Raw genomic sequence first — 21,533 nt, forward strand, 5'->3', positions numbered from 1 at the left:
TGTTCTTTTTTCCTTCTCAGTGTTCCAAGATTCATTCTTTTATGGTTCTCTTTCTGTTAAGCAAACTTTCTCTAGCCATCATTTCAGGGTAGGTGTGCTGGCAATAAGTTCTCTTAGTTTTTATTCATCTAAGAATGTCTTGACTTCCGCCCTTGATTACTGAAGGATATTTCACTGGATATGGGATTAAGCTTTGACAGTTCTTTTGGCACTTGAAAAATGTGCCACTTCCTTCTTGCCTCCAGGTTTCTGATGAGAAATCTGTCTTTCAAAATTTTTTTATTTATAGGTAAGTTCTCATTTCTGTCTTGTTACCTTAAAGATTTTTTTTTCCCTTTGTTTTTAGCGTTCAGAAGTTTGACTATGATGTTTATTGGTGTAGGCATATGATATTTATAGGTTTATTGGTCTACACCAATAACCTTTCTGGTGTGCTTGCTTGTTTCTGTAGGTTTTGGTCAAGTTTGGGAAGTTTTATGAATTAATTCTTTGAACACTCTTTCTGGCCCAGCCTGTTTCTGTTCTTCCCTGACCTCCAAGACATGGATCTCAGCTCTTTTATTACACTCTCATTTTCATCTACTTTCTTTCTGTTTTACAGATTGGACAATTTCTGTCGTTGTCTCTTCAATTTACTGATTCTTTCCTTTTTCCCCTCCATCTTATTTTGTTCCTCTAAGGAACTTTTTATGACGGATATTTTATTTTTTAATTCTAAAACTTCCATTTGTTTTTTTTTTATTTTTCTATAGCTTCTGTTCTGTGTTGAGACTTTCAATTTTTTAAGTTTGTTACCAGCATGTTTGTACTTGGTCGTTGCATCGTTTTACAATGGCTGCTTTAAAAACGCCTCTGTCCAGTAATTCTGATCTCTGTCATCTCTGCTTTGGCATCTATTGATTTATTTTTATTGAGTTTCATCTCCTTCATTCTTGGTTTGACAAATAATTTTCTATCATAACCTGGATATTCTGTATATTATAATACAAGGCTTTTTTTTTTTTTTTCTCACTGCTTTGTCAGGGGAAGGTGCAGTACAGCCTCATTACCACTGGGTCAGGGTAGAAATCAGGTTCCAGCTTAGCCTCTATTGATACAAGAGTTCCTGGGATTCCTTGTTAATGCTAGTGTGCACAAGTCTTCCAGATCCATGCTAGGCCTCTACTGATAATTCCCTAGATGGGAGGAGCTGAGGTGACTTGTCACTTTCCACATAGCTTTCACTGACACCATATGCATGGCCTCATTACTGCCAAGTGGTGGAGAAAGTTGTGAACATCTGCTAATCCTCTGACATGACTCCCATAAAGAGCAGGAGGGAGTTGCCCCTGCCGGTTTAGATGAAACTCCAGGCTTCCCACATGGCTTTTATTACCATTAGGGGATGGGCCTCATTGCAGCTTGGCAGGAATGAATGTCCTGGCCCCCTTACTATGTGGCCTTCTCTGGTGTCACTCCATCAGTGGGTTGGGCACCTGGTGAGGGCAGAAGTCTTAGCTGTCTATTCAGCATTTGCTAGCCTGGAATAGGGTAGGGCCACGTTTTTTTCTGGGATGCTTGGTTGGAGTACAGTGGCCAGTGTCTAAAAGTTTCTTGTCCTACTAGGTTGCACCCTTTCTGGTCCTGTGACTAGATTGCACAGGCATCAGTTTTCGTTTGTGTGTGCCCATTGGTGTTTCCAAATTGCCAGCTTCTTTATCTCCAAACCTGGGATGTGTAAGACAGGAAGAAAACCAGAGAGTCACCACTACGCCATCCCTTCAGTGCCAAGACCTATCTGCCTGCTTCTTTCTACCATTCATCCTTTTCCTACATTTATTTTATGTATAATATGCACTTTTATTTTTAAATATAAATGTATGATATTTATTTTTAGTGGGAGGAATAGAGGAAAATGCATTTTCATCTTTCTGAAAGTGGCAATCCGCCTAGATTTGTTTTCATTTTAATTTATACTTCTTGTGGTTTACTTAGCCTCTTGACTAAATTTGTCTTTCACCAAATTTGAGGCATTTTGACCATTTTTTCTTCTAATATTTTTTTTTCTGTCTCATTTTCTCTTTTTTATCTGAGGTTTTAATTACATGTACTATACCTTTTCGTATAATCCCATGGATCACTAGGGGTGTGTTCATGTTTTTAACCATTGTCTTCCCTCTATATTTTTTATATTGGATAATTTATATTTAGTGCCTCAAGTTCACTGACTCTTTCTTCAGTCATTTCCAATCTGTTCTTAAGCCTAAACAATAAATTCGCTATTCAGTATACAATATGTATCAGGTTTAGCATTTGTATTGGATTCTTTTAAAGTTTCAATTTCTCTACTAGGATTTACTGTTAGTTTTTTATTACAGAAATTTTTTGTTATAAAGCATTACATATTCTCTTTTGTATTCTTAAGCATATTTATAATAGCTACTTTGAAATTCTTAGATGCTAAATCCATCATCTGAATCCTATTGGGATTAGTCTGCACTGATTGCATTTTCTCTTGAGCACAGGTCCTTTTTTTCTGTTTCTTTTACGTATAATAATTTTGAATTGTCTCCTGGATATTTTATGGTTATATTGTACAGGCTCGGGATTCTGTTAAATTTAAAGTGTTCATTTTTATTTATTTGTTTTTAAGCCAGTTAACTTGGCTGAGTGTGAACTCCCAGCTCTGTCTTTCCTGTGGCAGGCAAGCCTTGAAACACAGGTGGTTCTCGCGCTGGAGTTGGGCTGGTATAGGCTTATGCTCCCCACATGCATATGCATAATTGAGGGGTGAGTTAGAGATCTGGGGAGAGATTATGTACATCTGTATACATCACTGTGGGCCTCCCTTGTGGCTCTTTTCCTTCTAGGATTTTGCACCTCACTCTCCAGCTGCTGCTTTGATAGTTCCAGCCTCTTCTTTAGGTTCCTCAAACAAGGGAGACGGAGGGGTCCTATCTGAGCATCAGCTGCCTTGCAGGGCTGACCCACAGCTTCTTAAGTGAAAAGCCCTTCCTTCCTCTAAGTGGCAACTCCTGTCCATTTCTGCTTGTCTTTGTGTCGCTCTGGGGCTTTCAGGGAGTAGTTTTTCATCTGATATCTAGAGATAATGGATGTTACCTAATAGCAGACATTCTGCCATTCCTGGATGCAGAAAATGTTTTGATTTCAAGAATTTCATTTTATATTACTTCCATCATTCCAAAGAGATTTTTGGAATTAGAAGAGGAATTATATGTGATGAGCCAAAAGTTAGGTTAGATGGAAATAATTCAACTTTTTCAAACTATGATCTTTAGATATATACAGAGATTAAGATATACATTTATTTGAGGGGGCCAGTATAATGGAAAGGGCTATCTCTGGGATTTATTTAAATCATTTGCTTCCATGGGGTGGCTGGGGACATCATTACTTGGAACAAAGGACCCTCTGAAGATCCCTGAGGCATTTCATTTGGGAATCATTGATTGATGTCTTTGAAAGAAAATTACTTGTTTACATCCTCAGAGGAAGGGGAGTTGTACAACTTGAAATTATGCCACTCTTTGTATATGAAAATTATGCTTTTGATGTGATCAAAAATAAAACACTCTAAGTCAAAGATGATTATCTTTTTGATCATTGGTTAAGTTCAAGTCAACGTGATACCCAGATGTAATGCTACTGGTGAGCAGGGCAGGTAGCACATAAGTAAGTTTTGGTAAAGAAAACTACATGATGACCTGATTATTTCCTAAATTATCATATTTAACAACAAACAAACTGCAGTTAAATCATTTATCACACTCAAAGCTAAAATACTCATTCAATGAAAACTCTTCACTTTCTGTATTCAATCAAATAAAATAAGATTCATATTATATATAAGAAGTAAGACCAATAGAAGTGCTCCTTGAACTCAGTAGGAATTTTGAACTCATATGTCAAATTTATCTTTATCTGCCTGCTATGTTTTTTTTCTTTTTTGAGACAGAGTCTCACACTCTCACCCTGGCTGGAGTGAAATGGCACAATCTCTGCTCACTGCAACCTCCCCCTCTCGTGTTCAAGGGATTCTCCTGCCTCAGCCTCCCAACTAGCTGGGATTACAGGTGCCCACCACCATGCCCAGCTAATTTTTTTGTGTGTGTTTTTAGTAGAGTTGGGGTTTCACTATGTTGGGCAGCCTGGTCTTGAACTCCTGACCTCGTGATCCACCCACCTCGGCCTCTCAGAGTGCTGGGATTACAGGTGTGCACCACTGTGCCCAGCCTATTTGCCTGCTATTAAGATTGATTTGATTTGCTTCAGAGGTTGATCATTCATTTATATTTACTGTTAATATTATTACTATGAAAAACAATAAGAATGATTTTATTCATATGTCATATATTGTGTGTATACTGTTGACCAAGAGCTAGAAAACTGTACACACTTCACCTTTCCTCAGTTATATGATTTCAGCTCAGCACATGATAATTTTAAGAGAAGAATTGCTATTCAACAAAGTTTTTTTCTTACTTGTCTTTCATCTTTTAGATTTACTAAAAATAGATGCTTGGCCAACTTGTTCACTTATACCGTTGGCATCTGAGTATGCAGAGGCTAAATGTGATAGTATAATGAGTTTCAAATTACTCAATTCAACAGTTCTCTGCTATTAGGAGACAAAGGAATGCAATATGTGTCATTATTCTAATGAGCCACATGCTCTAGTTTCTCTAATGCAGAACTGAATTAGCAGACATTTCTGTTATTGCTATCTCTACTCTCAAGAATTCCAGCAAATCTTGAAATTAATCTCAGCTTACAAAAATACGTTTCTTGGTCCATAAGGAAATTCCTTAAAGATAATGGCATGGTGTCCATTCGGAAGCAAATACTTAAACACAACAAGACTATTTAGGAAAAAAATATATTTAGATTATGTCATTCATTTTATTTGTGGAGTGATTCATTAAATATTAACTTAAGCCATGAGATGACATCTGGATTCACGAAAATATGTACTAAATTAGAACTGGAAGCTTCTTTGGTAGTCATCCAGTGGAGAGAATTTCAGGAAATGAGGGGTGAATTTCACTGGAGTGAGCTACTATTCCATTCAGACACATGAATTATGCCTGCTGTTGCATTCATCATCCCCAGCTTCTAGTGACTCAGGATGAGCGTGGATGATCTAGAATACAGGTTTCTGAGTGCCTCGTGTGAACACGTTACAGTCTCAACAGTTGTAGAAACATACTGAAGTTTTAACTGTGCGGTGTCTGAATTTAGATTGTTTCAACAATCACGTTGATGCATTAGTTACCCTTGGTTGTCACTGGAGTCTGAATGTTTGGCTCCTCCCCAAATCATGAGTTGAAACCCAATCCCCAGTGTATTAAGAAGTGCGGCCCTTACGAGATGATTAGGACATGAGGGTTGGGGGTCCTTCTGCATGGGATTAGTGCTCTTATAAAAGAGGTCCCAGAGAGCTGTCCCGTCCCTTCTGCCAATGTGAGGACACAATGAGAAGGCACTCAAGCAAACTAAGACAGTTACCATCTAAGAGATACTCTGAGTGTTGCTTTAGTCTGGTTTGGCTGTTATAACAGAATATCATAAATTGAGGGACTTAAAAACACCAGAAACTTATTTCTCACAGTTCCGGAGGCTGGGAAGTTTTGGATCAAGTTACCAACAGTTTCAGTGTCTGGTGAGGGCCTGCTTTGTGGTTAAGACAGCACCATCTCACTGTGCCCTCACATGGTGGAAGGGGTGAGTGAATTCCCAGGGGCACCTTTTATAAGGGCATTATTCCCATTCATGAGGGCTCCATCCTTATAACCTAATCACCTCCAAATACCCCACCTGCTAATGCCATCATCTTAGGGCTGAGGATTTCAACATATGAATTTTTGGGGGGACACAGTTATTTAGTCTATCACATTCTTCCCCTGGACACCCAACATTCATGCTCTTCTCACGTGGTTTCAGTCCAAAAGTTTAAAGCCCAAAGTCTTAGCTGAATATCATCTAAATCAGATATGGGTGAGACCCAAGATATGATTTATCTTTGGGCAGAATTCTTTTCAAGCTGTGAAACTGTGACCAGACAAGTTGTGTGCTTCCAAAATACAATGGGGACAGGCACAGGATAGACATTCCCATTCCAAAAGGAAGAAGTCAGAAGGAATAAGGGAGTGAGAGTTGCAGAGAAAGTCCAGAACCCAGCGGGGCAAGTTCCATCAGACCTTAAAGCTTGAGATTAGCCCTCCTTGACCCACGCTCTGCCCTGCAGACCCATGGGGAAAGAGTTCCCTATCTTCCAGTGACTCTGAGGCAGCAGCTGTCTGTGTCCCAGCAGTTTTGCCAGGCAAGGATTGGGCCACATGACTTTGGGGATCCCCTCCCCCTGTAGGAGCTTGTGCCTGTGCCCCACAGCTCTCTGGGACTGGGGTCCTAATGGCTGTGCTTGGAAGCCTGGTGCTTTGAAATCTAGGTGGAGGCCATTGTGCCCCCTCTGCTCTGTTGAGCGCAGCCCTCACCACACCCAGAACCCCTGCTGAGGTGGCTGAGGGGTGTGGTGCTGGAGAGCAGGGAGCAGAGCTCAAGAGGTAAGGCAGTGCACAGCAGGGCAGGGCAGGGCAGGGCGCCTCTCCGTCCTGCAGGTACCAGCATCCCTCCTTTGCATTCTCCCATTGTCTTGCACAGCAGCTCTTGGCTGGCTGACTAATGAATGTCTTTATTAAATGGTCCTTTGGCCACATCCACCACTGGTATTCTCTCCCAAACAGGCTTTCTCATTCCTTTCAAAATAGATTGGTTGAACATTTCCAAATCTTTAAATTTGCTTCTTTCTTCTTCTTCTTTTGTTTTTTTTTTTGTTTTGTTTTTTGTTTTTTGAGACAGAGTTTTACTCTTGTCACTCAGGATGGAGTGCAATGGCACGATCACTGCAACCTCCACCTCCTGGGTTCAAGCGATTCTCCTGCTTCAGCCTCCCGAGTAGCTGGGATTACAGGTGCCCACCACTACGCCTGGCTAATTTTTGTATTTTTAGTAGAGACAGGGTTTCACCATATTGGCCAGGCTGGTCACAAACTCCTGACCTCAGGTGACCTGCCTGCCTCGGCCTCCCAAAGTGCTGGGATTACAGGCGTGAGCCACCATGCCCAGCCTGCTTCCTTCTTAACTAACAATTCCATCTTTAAGTCATTTCCCTCTTCTTCCATTTTACAATAAGCTATTAGAGAAACAGGTCACTTCAACACTTTGTTTAGCATATTTCCTCAGCCAATATTCAACTTCATTCCTCCTCATTCTGCCTTCCACAAAAACTATGACTAGAACACGAACATGGTTCAGTCAAGCTCCTTGCCACTTGGTAACAAGGATCTCCTGTCCTCCAGTTACCAATAACATGTTCCTCATTTTTTGTCTGAGACCTCATTGGAATGACCTTTACTGTCCATATTCCAACTAAGATTCTGCACAGGATTGCTTAGATATTCTCTAAGAAAATGGAGACTTTCTCTACAACTCTCCTCTTTTCTTTCTGAGCCCTCACCAGAGTTGCTTCAAACAGTCCATTCATGAAAATGTAGGCTTCTTCTAGCACACATCTCTTCCAGCCTCTACCCATAACCTGGTCCCAAAGCCACTTCCACATTTCGAGATATTTGTTATAGCAGCACCTCACTCTTGGTGCCAATTTCTTTTCTTTTCTTTCTTTCTTTCTCTGCCTTCCTTCCTTCCTTCCTTCCTTCCTCTCTCTCTGTCTCTCTTTCTTTCTTTCTTTCTTTTTTTTTTTGACAGAGTCTCACTCTGTTGCCCAGGCTGGAGTGCAGTGGCATGATCTTCGCTCACTGCAACCTTCACCTCCCAGGTTCAAGCAATTCGCCTGCCTCAGTCTCCTGAGTAGCTGGGATTACAGGCACCTGCCACAATGCCCAGGTAGTTTTTGTATTTTTTTTGGTAGAGACGGGGTTTCACCATGTTGGCCAGGCTGGCCTTGAACTCCTGACCTCAAGTGATGCACCCGCCTTGGCCTCCCAAAGTGCTGGGATTACAAGCACGAGCCACCACGCCTGGCTGCCAGTTTCTATCTGAGTTCATTCAGGCTGCTATAACAGAATACCAAATATTGGGTAGCTCATACATAACAGGAATGTATTTCTCACAGTTCTGCAGGCTGGGAAGTTCAAGACCAAGGTGCTAGCAGATTTGATGTCTGGTCAGGATCTGCTTCCTGGTTCACAGACAGCCATGTTCTCATTGTGCCCTCACATGGTGGTAGGACTGAGGGGTCTCTCTGAGACCTGTTTTATGAGGCCTCTCCCATCATGACCTAATCACCTCCCAAAGGCTCTTATGACCAATTCCATTTAGGATTAGATTTTAACATAAGAATTTTGTGAAAGACACCAACTTTCAGTCTATAGCAGGTGTGAGCATTCAGCACTCAGCTAGGTGCAGTGAGGAACACAGAAGCATGAACCATGGTCTGTTTCCAAGGAGCTCATTATGGGCACATTTAGAAAATTGGGTTAAATGTCTTTGTGCAGTTGAAACCATTTGGAATTCATAGATGGGAATATTTATTATGAGGACTATGCTTTGAGCTGAATCTGGTAGGATTTGAATAGAAAGAGGTATAATGGAAAACAGAACAAAACACAAATGACTGGGGTGGAGCCAAGATGGCCAAATAGGAACAGCTCCAGTCTACAGCTCCCAGCATGAGCGACGCAGAAGACAGGTGATTTAGGCATTTCCAAATGAGGTACTGGGTTCATCTCACTGGGGAGTGCTGGACAGTGAGTGCATCTCACTGGGGAGTGCTGGACAGTGGGTGCAGCGCACCGTGCATGAGCCCAAGCAGGGCGAAGCATCACCTCACCCAGGAAGCACAAGGGGTCAGGGAATTCCCTTTCCTAGTCAAAGAAAGGGGTGACAGATGGCACCTGGAAAATCGGGTCACTCCCACCCTAATACTGCACTTTTCCAATGGGCTTAACAAACGGCACACCAGGAGATTATATCCTGCAACTGGCTCGGAGGGTCCTATGCCCATGGAGCCTCGCTCATTGCTAGCACAGCAGTCTGAGATCAAACTGCAAGGCGGCAGCAAGGCTGGGGGACGGGCACCTGCCATTGCCAAGGCTTGAGTAGGTAAACAAAGCGTCAGGGAAGCTTGAACTGGGTGGAGCCCATCACAGCTCAAGGAGGCCTGCCTGCCTCTGTAGGCTCCACCTCTGGGGGCAGGGCACAGACAAACAAAAGGCAGCAGTAACCTCTGCAGACTTAAATGTCCCCATCTGACAGCTTTGAAGAGAGCAGTGGTTCTCTCAGCACACAGCTTGAGATCTGAGAATGGGCAGACTGCCTCCTCAAGTGGGTCCCTGACCCCTGAGTAGCCTAACTGGGAGGCACCCCCCAGTAGGGGCGGACTGACACCTCTCACAGCCTGGTACTCCTCTGAGACAAAACTTCCAGAGGAACGATCAGGCAGCAGCATCTGCAGTTCACCAATATCTGCTGTTCTGCAGCCACCGCTGCTGATACCCAGGCAAACAGGGTCTGGAGTGGACCTCCAGAAAACTCCAACAGACCTGCAGCTGAGGGTCCTGACTGTTAGAAGGAAAACTAACAAACAGAAAGGACATCCACACCAAAAACCCATCTGTACGTCACCATCATCAAAGACCAAAGGTAGATAAAACCACAAAGATGGGGAAAAAACAGAGCAGAAAAACCGGAAACTCTAAAAATCAGACCACCTCTCCTCCTCCAAAGGAACACAGCTCCTCACCAGCAACGGAACAAAGCTGGACGGAGGATGACTTTGACGAGTTGAGAGAAGAAGGCTTCAGAAGATCAAACTACTCCAAGCTACAGGAGGAAGTTCGAACCAATGGCAAAGAAGTTAAAAACCTTGAAAAAAAATTAGACAAATGGCTAACTAGAATAACCAATGCAGAGAAGTCCTTAAAAGACCTGATGGAACTGAAAACCACAGCACAAGAACTACGTGATGAATGCACAAGCCTCAGTAGCTGATGCAATCAACTGGAAGAAAGGGTATCAGCAATGGAAGACTAAATGAATGAAATGAAGCAAGAAGAGAAGTTTAGAGAAAAAAGAATAAAAATAAATGAACAAAGCCTCCAAGAAATACGGGACTACATGAAAAGACCAAATCTATGTCTGATTGGTGTACCTGAAAGTGACGGGGAGAATGGAACCAAGTTGGAAAACACTCTGTAGGATATTATCGAGGAAAACTTCCCCAATCTAGCAAGGCAAGCCAACATTCATATTCAGGAAATACAGAGAACGCAACAAAGATACTCCTCGAGAAGAGCAACTCCAAGACACATAATTGTCAGATTCACCAAAGTTGAAATGAAGGAAAAAATGTTAAGGGCAGCCAGAGAGAAAGGTCAGGTTACCCACAAAGGGAAGCCAATCAGACTAACAGCTGATCTCTCAGCAGAAACTCTACAAGCCAGAAGAGAGTGGGGATCAATATTCAACATTCTTAAAGAAAAGTATTTTTAACCCAGAATTTCATACCCAGCCAAACTAAGCTTCATAAGTGAAGGAGAAATAAAATACTTTACAGACAAACAAATGCTGAGAGATTTTGTCATCACCTGGTCTGCCCTAAAAGAGTTCCTGAAGGAAGCACTAAACATGGAAAGGAACAACTGGGCCAGCCACTGCAAAAACATGCCAAATTGTAAAGACCATCAAGGCTGGGAAGAAACTGCATCAACTAACGAGCAAAATAACCAGCTAACATCATAATGACAGGATCAAATTAACACATAACAATATTAACCTTAAATGGAAATGGGCTAAATGCTCCAATTAAAAGACACAGAATGGCAAATTGGATAAAGAATCAAGACCCATCAGTATGCTGTATTCAGGAGACCAATCTCACATGCAGAGACACACATAGGCTCAAAATAAAGGGATGGAGGAAGATCTACCAAGCAAATGGAAAACAAAAAAAGGCAGGGGTTGCAATCCTGGTCTCAGATAAAACAGACTTTAAACCAACAAAGATCAAAAGAGACAAAGAAGGCCATTACATAATGGTAAAGGGATCAATTCAACAAGAAGAGCTAACTATCCTAAATATATATGCATCCAATACAGGAGCACCCAGATTCATAAAGCAAGTCCTGAGTGACCTACAAAGAGACTTAGACTCCCACACAATAGTAATGGGAGACTTTAACACCCCACTGTCAACATTAGACAGATCAACGAGATAGAAAGTTAACAAGGATATCCAGGAATTGAACTCAGCTCTGCACCAAGCGGACCTAATAGACATCTACAGAACTCTCCACCCCAAATCAACAGAATATACATTCTTTTCAGCACCACACCACACCTATTCCAAAATTGACCACATAGTTGGAAGTAAAACACTCCTCAGCAAATGTAAAAGAACAGAAATTATAATGAACTGTCTCTCAGACCACAGTGCAATCAAACTAGAACTCAGGATTAAGAAACTCACTCAAAACCACTCAACTACATGGAAACTGAACAACCTGCTTCTGAATGACTATTGGGTACACAACAAAATGAAGGCAGAAATAAAGATGTTCTTTGAAACCAACGAGAACAAAGACACAACATACTGGAATCTCTGGGACACATTCAAAGCAGTGTGTAGAGGGAAATTTATAGCACTAAATGCCCACAAGAGAAAGCAGGAATGATCCAAAATTGACACCCTAACATCACAATTAAAAGAACTAGAGAAGCAAGAGCAAACACATTCAAAAGCTAGCAGAAGGCAAGAAATAACTAAGATCAGAGCAGAACTGAAGGAAATAGAGACACAAAAAATCCTTCAAAAAATCAATGAATCCAGGAGCTGGTTTTTTGAAAAGATCAACAAAATTGATAGACCGCTAGCAAGACTAATAAAAAAGAAAAGAGAGAAGAATCAAATAGATGCAATAAAAAATGACAAAGGGGATATCACCACCAATCCCACAGAAATACAAACTACCATGAAAGAATACTATAAACACCTCTATACAAAAAAACTAGAAAATCTAGAAGAAATGAATAAATTCCTTGACACATACACCCTCCCAAGACTAAACCAGGAAGGAGTTGAATCTCTGAATAGACCAATAACAGGCTCTGAAATTGAGGCAATAATTAATAGCTTACCAACCAAAAAATGTCCAGGACCAGATGGATTCACAGCCGAATTCTACCAGAGGTACAAGGAGGAGCTGGTACCATTTCTTCTGAAACTATTCCAATCAATAGAAAAAGAGGGAATCCTCCCTAACTCATTGTATGAGGCCAGCATCATCCTAATACCAAAGCCTGGCAGAGAATTTTAGACTGATATCCTTGATGAACATTGATGCAAAAATCCTCAATAAAATACTGGCAAACTGAATCCAGCAGCACATCAAAAAGCTTATCCACCATGATCAAGTGGGCTTCATCCCTGGGATGCAAGGTTGGTTCAAGATACGAAAATCAATAAACGTAATCCAGCATGTAAACAGAACCAAAGACAAAAACCACATGATTATCTCAATAGATGCAGAAAAGGCCATTGACAAAATTCAACAACCCTTCATGCTAAAAACTCTCAACAAATTAGGTATTGATGGGACGTGTCTCAAAATAATAAGAACTATCTATGACAAACCCACAGCCAATATCATATTGAATGGACAAAAACTGGACGCATTCCCTTTGAAAACTGGCACAAGATAGGGATGTCCTCTCTCACCACTCCTATTCAACATAGTGTTGGAAGTTCTGGCCAGGGCAATCAAGCAGGAGGAGGAAATAAAGGGCATTCAATTAGGAAAAGAGGAAGTCAAATTGTCCCTGTTTCCAGATGACATGATTGTATATCTAGAAAACTCCATCGTCTCAGCCCAAAATCTCCTTAAGCTGATAAGCAACTTCAGCAAAGTCTCAGGATACAAAATCAATGTGCAAAAACCACAAGCATTCTTATACACCAATAACAGACAAACAGAGAGCCAAATCATGAGTGAACTCCCATTCACAATTGCTTCAAAGAGAATAAAATACCTAGGAATCCAACTTGCAAGGGATGTGAAGGACCTCTTCATGGAGAACTACAAACCACTGCTCAATGAAATAAAAGAGGATACAAACAAATGGAAGAACATTCCATGCTCATGGGTAGGAAGAATCAATGTCGTGAAAATGGCCATACTGCCCAAGGTTATTTATAGCTTCAATGCCATCCCCATCAAGCTACCAATGACTTTCTTCACAGAATTGGAAAAAACTACTTTAAATTTCATATGGAATCAACAAAGAGCCCGCATGGCCAAGTCAATCCTAAGCCAAAAGAACAAAGCTGGAGGCATCATGCTACCTGACTTCAAACTATACTACAAGGCTACAGTAACCAAAACAGCATGGTACTGGTACCAAAACAGAGATATAGACCAATGGAACAGAACAGCGCCCTCAGAAATAATGCGCCATATCTACAACTATCTCATCTTTGACAAACCTGACAAAAACAAGCAATGGGGAAAGGATTCCCTATTTAATAAATGGTGCTGGGAAAACTGGCTAGCCATATGTAGAAAGCTGAAATTAGATCCCTTCCTTCCACCTTATACAAAAATTAATTCAAGATGGATTAAAGACTTACGTGTTAGACCTAAAACCATAAAAACCCTAGAAGAAAACCTAGGCAATACCATTCAGGCCATAGGCGTGGGCAAGGACTTCATGTCTAAAACATCAAAAGCAATGGCAACAAAAGCCAAAATTGACAAATGGGATCTAATTAAACTAAAGAGCTTCTGCAAAGCAAAAGAAACTACCATCAGAGTGAACAGGCAACCTACAGAATGGGAGAAAATTTTTGCAACCTACTCATCTGACAAAGGGTTAATATCCAGAATCTACAATGAACTCAAACAAATTTACAAGAAAAAAACAAACAACCCCATCAAAAAATGGGTGAAGGATATGAACAGACACTTCTCAAAAGAAGACATTTATGCAGCCAAAAGACACATGCAAAAATGCTCATCATCACTGGCCATCAGAGAAATGCAAATCAAAACCACAATGAGATGCCATCTCACACCAGTTAGAATGGCGATCATTAAAAAGTCAGGAAACAACAGGTGCTGGAGAGGATATGGAGAAATAGGAACACTTTTACACAGTTGGTGGGACTGTAAACTAGTTCAACCATTGTGGAAATCAGTGTGGTGATTCCTCAGGGATCTAGAACTAGAAATACCATTTGACCCAGCCATCCCATTACCGGGTATATACCCAAAGGATTATAAATCATGCTGCTATAAAGACACATGCACATGTATGTTTATAGAGGCACTATTCACAATAGCAAAGACTTGGAACCAAACCAAATGTCCAACAACGATAGACTGGATTAAGAAAATGTGGCACATATACACCATGGAATACTATGCAGCCATAAAAAACGATGAGTTCATGTCCTTTGTAGGGACATGGATGAAGCTGGAAACCATCATTCTCAGCAAAGTATCACAAGGACAAAAAACCAAACACCACATGTTCTCACTCATAGGTGGGAGTTGAACAGTGAGAACACATGGACACAGGAAGGGGAATATCACACATCGGGGACTGTTGTGGGGTGGGGAGAGGGAGGAGGGATAGCATTAGGAGATATACCTAATGCTAAAAGACGAGTTAATGGGTGCAGCACACCAACATGGCACATGTATACATATGTAACAAACCTGCACATTGTGCACATGTACCCTAAAACTTAAAGTATAATATAAAATTTTTTTAAAAAAGAAAAAAACCACAAATGACCACTGATCAGTTGTCAAGTTATTGAAACAAAGGAGAAGTGTCATCTGGGGAAGTGACAGGATAGCATACCACTCAAACAGGAAGGGTCTTAAATATGAAAGAGTCAAAGTAGCAGGCAGGATATGTAGAAAATTGAGAATGGACCCCTCCCTTACACCCTTATACAAAAATCAAATCAAGATGGATTAAAGACTTAAATGTCAAACCCAAAACTATAAAAACCCTAGAAGAATATATAGCAATGCTATTCACGATATAGGCATGGACAAAGATTTTATGACAAAAATGTCAAAAGCAGTTTCAAAAAATGCAAAAATTGACAAATGGGATCTAATTAAACTAAATTGCTTCTGCACAGCAAAAGACACTATCATCAGTGTGAACAGACAACCTACAGAATGGGAGAACATTTTTGCAAGCTATCCATCTGACAATTGTCTAATATCCAGAAGCTACAAGCAACTTAAACAAATGTACAAGGAAAAAACAACCCCATTAAAAAGTGGGCAAAGGACATGAACAGACAATTCTCGAAAGAAGACATTTATGCAGCCAACAAACATGAAAAAAAGCTCAACGTCACTGATCATTAGTGAAATGCAAATCAAAACCACAATGAGATACCATCTCACACCAGTCAGAATGGTGATTATTACAAAGTCAAGAAACAACAGATGCTGGCGAGACTGTGGAGAAATAGGAATGATTTTACACTGTTGGTGGGAATGTAAATTAGTTCAACCATTTTGAAAGACGGTGTGGAGATTCCTCAAAGACCTAGAACCAGAAATACCATTTGACCCAGCAATCCCATAACTGGGTATATACAAAGGAAAATAAATCATTATTCTATTACAAAGATACATGCACGCATATGTTCATTGCACTATTTGCAACAGCAAAGACATGGAATCAACCCAAATGCCTATCAATGATAGACTGGATAAGGAAAATGTGGTACATATACACCATTGAATACTGTGCAGCCATAAAAAGGAACAAGATCATGTCCTTTGCTGAAGCCATCATCCTCAGCAAACTAACACAGGAACAGAAAATTAAACACTGCATGTTCTCACTTACAAGTGGGAGCTGAACAATGAGAACAGATGGACACAGGGTGGGGAATAACACACTGAGGCCTGTGGCAAGGTAGTGGGGGGAGGGAGAGCATCAGGAAAAATAGCTAATGAATGCTGGGCTTAATACCTAGGTGATGGGTTGATAGATGCAGCAAACCACCATGGCACACGTTTGCCTATGTAACAAACAGGCCCATCCTGCACATGTATCCCGGAACTTAAAAAAAAAAAGTAGCAGGCAGTGTGAGTGATGTTTGTTGAGCAGACGAAGAATATGCAAAAATCACTATTCATGGAGCTGAAACCAAAAGCTGGGAATTCCCATGAAGTGGTTAGAAGTGAGAGAGCAGAGAGCAGGGTGGTGGCCAGATATGAAAAGTGGATGTAGAGGGGAAAAGAGGGACGTAATTCAAAGACAACCACTCCATTTTAAGACCAGATGACTTGGGAAATACTGTTTTCCATGAGGAAATTGGAAATAATTGGAAGAAGCTGGTGAATTGAAGGTAAAAAAGCCAATCGGCGTGTGAGGGAAGGGTAAGCAATTGTTACACAAGGGATTTCTTCCTAAACACTGCTGGCCTCCTGCCTTACTTCTCACTGCTGTCTGCAGGGCAGACAGTCTTTTCTGCTGGGAGAGTGACAGTCCTTTTTCTTCTTTCCTGATCTGGGCCCATTAAGTTCACAAATAGTAACAGCATGGTCTCTGACTCTCTCCCTGTCAGGCCAGTCATGGCCATAACCCTATGTGATTCTGCAAGGTTTTACTGTGGCACAGTAATGGGAGTGTATCTTCATTGGTACCTGGGCAGACGTGTTATCTGTTCATCCCTATTGGCTTATTCCCCTTATCTCCCATTTGATCTTGAGCAAGGGAAAGGGTGTGGCCAAACCCCACTCATGTCATTTTTACTGTCAAATTTAAAGCAGAGATATTGGGTGTCCAGTAGGCCATCAGAGATAACATGTCTTTATCTGTTTGTGTTTTTCAAAGTTTTACCATTGATGTGTTAGGTGCTGACCTGGTGTTCAGCTCAGGAGACTTCAGATGGTCTAATTGGGGTGCTGTGACAAGGTCTTGTGCTGCTGTTACTCTGCTCATTCCCACCCAGGCTTTCAAAGAGAGGGGAGGCCGAGGCGGGTGTATCGCTTGAGGCTAGGACTTCAAGACCAGCCTGGCCAACATGGCAAAACCCCGTCTATATATAAAATACAAAATTATCTGGGCATGGTGGCAGGTACCTGTAATCCCAACTACTCAGGAGGCTGAGGTGAGAGAATCGCTTGAACCCAGGAGACAGAGGTTGCAGTGAGCCAAGATCATGCCACTGCACTCCTGCCTGAGCAATAGAAAGAGACTGTCTAAAAAAAAAAGAAAGAAAGAATGGGAAGCCTAGAGATATGGGTTTAGATAACTCAAACCCTGTACATTTTCAAATCCCAAAAATTCCAAGAATCTGTTACATTCTAATCTGCATTGTCATAGGCAGTGAACACACAGAGTCACACAGTTGCTGGAGCTTACCAGAGACTCACAAACTGAGTTTGCTTTGGACCAAGAATAAGAAAGTAAATTAAAGTAGAAAGACCTTTTCGGATTTGACACCAAGTAAAAATCATTCCCCACACGGTTATGTCCATCATAGCTGCTGTTGATGAAGTACCTACTGTGAGTCAGGTGCGTGCTAAATACTCGACATTCACATACCCACTTTGTCATCAGTGAACTAGGAGATGGGGGTTATTTTCCCCAGTCTACAGATGGGAAAATTAAGGCTGAGAGCTCAAAGAGGTTGCTCAAGGCCACCCTGGTAGTGAGTGTCAGGCCCATGCTGCCTTACTTCCTTTGTAGTTATTCAGAAGACCCATGGTTTCTGAAATACCTTGAGAGTTTGTGCCACTGCCACCTCTCACTCAGGATTTGCAAGGCTAGGAGAGGACAGGCAGGGTCAACCCAGGGGAAGAAGCCTCCAGGAAAACGGTGATGAATTTCCAAGCCCGATGCTAGTGAAAACGTTTCAGGCCTTCTTGCCTGGCTCTGCTGATGTGTGGTCAGAAGAGGGTGAGCTTTATGTTTTCCAGAGCTCTAAATCATGACAAATGCTGGCACTGCAACGCTGATTGCCTCATTTACTCTTGTCCCGGCAAAAAGATTGAATGCCACACTGCTGACACAGAGGAGGAATTTAGTGTTGGTTGCTGAACAGTGGAGCTGAAATGGACACAAGGGGTCATTTATTCCCACTCTTAATGTGATGAGGAGAGCAGAACTTGATGATGTCCAGCTGACGCACTGCAACCACATTGTCTCTTGCTGCTGTCCTTATTAATGCTATTAACATCGTCAATATCAATAGGTCATTTAATATTCACTAGTAGTTTGAAAAACAAATCATGTGAATTATGATGATGCATTGTATGTCACTCAGTGATTCTAGGTATCTTTCATCCTTCCAATGATTATTTCATTGGATTCTTACTGTAAGGTAAGGATTATCATCCAACCTCTGCCCCCTAACCATGGAGAAAGGGGCTCACAGGACTTGCACCCAGCGAGGCCTTAGGTCAGGCTGGCCTCGGCCCCAGCCGGCCTCCCCACATCTCTCCCTGCTGGCAGCGCTCAGGCATGTACCCCTGGTCCTGGATTGGTATGCCACTTGGCCTCGAGCCCAGGAGGAGCCATCAGTGACTGTGCTGTCCCCAGTCCCATTGAGGAAAGTGATGGGTGGGCCACAGCCTCCACACTCCACAAATCCCATTGTGTCTCACATCCTCAGTCTGCCTCCCTCCAGGTCTTTGCAGGAGGCACCTCCACCCTCAGACCTCTACAACTCCCAGAGGACCCCTATGTCCTCCTTCCTGCATCTCTCCTTCTCTTCCCCTCCCTGCTTCCCTTTCATCCTTGAGCAGATTTGGCACTGAGTTGTCAGCTCCTCATCAGCTGATGAGGGCAGCACTGTTTCCTGCGCTCTGCATACTGTTTAGATGAATGTTTGTGTTCTCAGATGGCCCCTGATATGGCTTGGCTCTGTGTCCCCACCCAAATCTCACCTTGGATTATAATAATCCCTACATGTCAAGGGCAGGACTAGTAGAGGTAATTGGATTATGGGGGCAATTCCCCCATGCTGTTCTCGTGATAGTGAGTCTTACAAGATCTGATGGCTTTATAAGCGTCTGGCATTTCCCCTGCTTGCACTCATTCTCTCTCCTGCCACCCTGTGAAGAGGTGCCTTCTGCCATGATTGTACGTTTCCTGAGGCCTCCCCAGCCATGTGGAGCTGTGAGTCAATTAAACCTCTTTTCTTGATAAATTACCCAGTCTTGGGTATTTCTTCACAGCAGCATGAGAACGGACTAATACAGTCCCTAACTCCCAGAACTGCCCTAAGCTTTGGGCTTCTTTGCAAGCTTCCAGATTCATATATTCCAGCCTAGTCACATCTTTCAGAGGTTGCCCACTCTCCTCGGCTTATGGCCCCCCTTACCCCATCCTCAAGCCCACAGTGGTGAGTGGGGCTGTTTTGTCATGCTTCTAATCTCTCTGATTAGGGAAGTTCTCTGTTTTTAAGGGGGCAAGTGATTAGATTGTGCTCCCTGGGAAAATCACATATAATCTTCTGATATTAAGGTCCAGAACCTGAATTCTATGTGCACAGTGTCTTTTGCCAAGTAAGGTACCATATTCACAGGTGTGACACCAGGGGTGCAGGTCCTGCTTGCCACACCACCTTCACACCCAGGATGGCGTGGACAGCAAGTGCCTGTTGCAGAGTGGAAGGCTTGGAGTAGGGAATGCGGCCGGGCGCTGCTTCAGGTGCTCTGTGCTTGTAAATCTTTTTTTTTTTTTTTTATTATACTTTAGGGTTTTAGGGTACATGTGCACAATGTGCAGGTTTGTTACATATGTATCCATGTGCCATGTTGATTTCCTGCACCCATTAACTCGTCATTTAGCATTAGGTGTATCTCCTAATGCTGTCCCTCCCCCCTCCCCCCACCCCACAGCAGTCCCCGGAGTGTGATGTTCCCCTTCCTGTGTCCATGAGTTCTCATTGTTCAATTCCCACCTATGAGAGAGAACATGCGGTGTTTGGTTTTTTGTCCTTGCGATAGTTTACTGAGAATGATGTTTTCCAGTTTCATCCATGTCCCTACAAAGGACATGAACTCATCATTTTTTATGTGCTTGTAAATCTTGACGTAGGTCATGCAGTCATAGCCAGAGCCTCAGACATGGCTGCTGTTTTTACCCTATTCTATGATGAAGGGACTGAGGCATAGAGAATAACTGACCTGCCAAAATCACAGAGCTGGAGGGACCCAGGCACTCTGGTCTCAGAGCCCATGTTCTCACCTGCTGCACCACCATGAGCTCTGCAGAGAAACACACATGTACCGGGAAGTGCCAGACAGCAGCCTGGCACCCAGGCCTTTAGACACGGGAAGAAGCCGAACTGCAGTGGCGTCTGCCCTGGTCCGACCACCCTATGCGTGGAACCTTGACTTTTCAAACCTTCTCATCCTCTACCTTGCTACTTTAAAAAGCTTCTTTGTTTTCCAGGCTGGGAATGATTTCATGTTTAAGTCACTTTCTGCCCCCTCCTCACACAGATGCCTACCCTAATTCTGAAGTCGTCTACGTTTGGACCAACGGCTCCACCAAGTCGGTGGTGGTGGCAGAAGATGGCTCCAGACTGAACCAGTACCACCTGATGGGGCAGACGGTGGGCACTGAGAACATCAGCACCAGCACAGGTGAGGGCTCGGCACGCACTGTGCTCCCAAGCACACTCAGGACACCACACCCTCGGAGAGCTCGCTGCTCCCAGCACCCCTCTGCAGGGGCCACGTAGGAGGATGCACAGCAGCCAAGCACACCCTGTCCTGGCCAGCTGTGCTCTCCATGGGCCACAGCTGTGTGGGAGCTGGCCAAGGGAGTCCTCCCAGCCCGCCCCTCCCTGCAGCTGCACACAGAGGCACCAGCTGTGGCCGGCAGTTGCTGTGGACCTGATTATATAACACCCCCCTAGGCAGGAAAGGTAGACAGCTTCCTACAAACACCCCCAGTTACCTGCTCCCCCACCTCCTGCTTTAAACAGTGCAGAGATTTTCCTGGAGTTGAAGTTGGGAAAGCACAACCAGGCAGCCTACAGAGGAGAGCTGAAATGTACAAGAAAGAAGCAGACGCTCTCAATGCCAAGTGCCCTGGGCTGGCTTGAGCCCTGCAGGGCCAATATAGCCCGATCCCAGCCTGGCTTCCCCTGACACAAAGTAGGTGAGGAGACCAAAGAAACAGGATGCATTGCATCTCCAGAGCCTGCAAGTTATGTGGCCAGATGTCTCCAGGACAGGAAGGCCCAGCCATAGAGGTCAAGATCACCAGGGGTGCCGTGAGCAAGGGAGGTTTTGAGCTCCAAAGAGCCTCTGCAGCCTTGGAGAAAAGCCTAAAGGGAGGGAGGGGGCCCTGATGGCAGAATGAGCTCTAAGCCCCAGAGAATATTTTCAGGGGAGCTCTCTGTCAGCATAGCTGATTGTCAGCACCCCTACCCTTGCAACTGGCCGAGCACACAGGCCGTTTAGTGCATAGCCTTTTCTGCGTGCACACACACGCAGTCAGCACCTTGTTGACCCACGGGGCTG

General features: G+C 43.1%; 1 protein-coding gene across 4 annotated transcripts in view; it reads left to right on the forward strand.

Moving 5' to 3' along the window:
• GABRA5 (gamma-aminobutyric acid type A receptor alpha5 subunit) overlaps positions 1-21,533 on the forward strand; it is a 90,333-nt gene that overhangs the window by 57,825 nt on the left and 10,975 nt on the right. For all 4 annotated transcript variants that reach the window (XM_030814463.1, XM_030814462.1, XM_030814464.1 and 1 more), the window contains exon 8: positions 20,505-20,648. In XM_030814463.1, the coding sequence (XP_030670323.1) occupies positions 20,505-20,648 (144 nt within the window). The remainder of the gene's footprint in view (positions 1-20,504; positions 20,649-21,533) is intronic.

The sequence above is a fragment of the Nomascus leucogenys genome, chromosome 6 (genome assembly GCF_006542625.1).
Source record: "Nomascus leucogenys isolate Asia chromosome 6, Asia_NLE_v1, whole genome shotgun sequence".
NCBI classification, from domain to species: Eukaryota; Metazoa; Chordata; class Mammalia; order Primates; family Hylobatidae; genus Nomascus; species Nomascus leucogenys.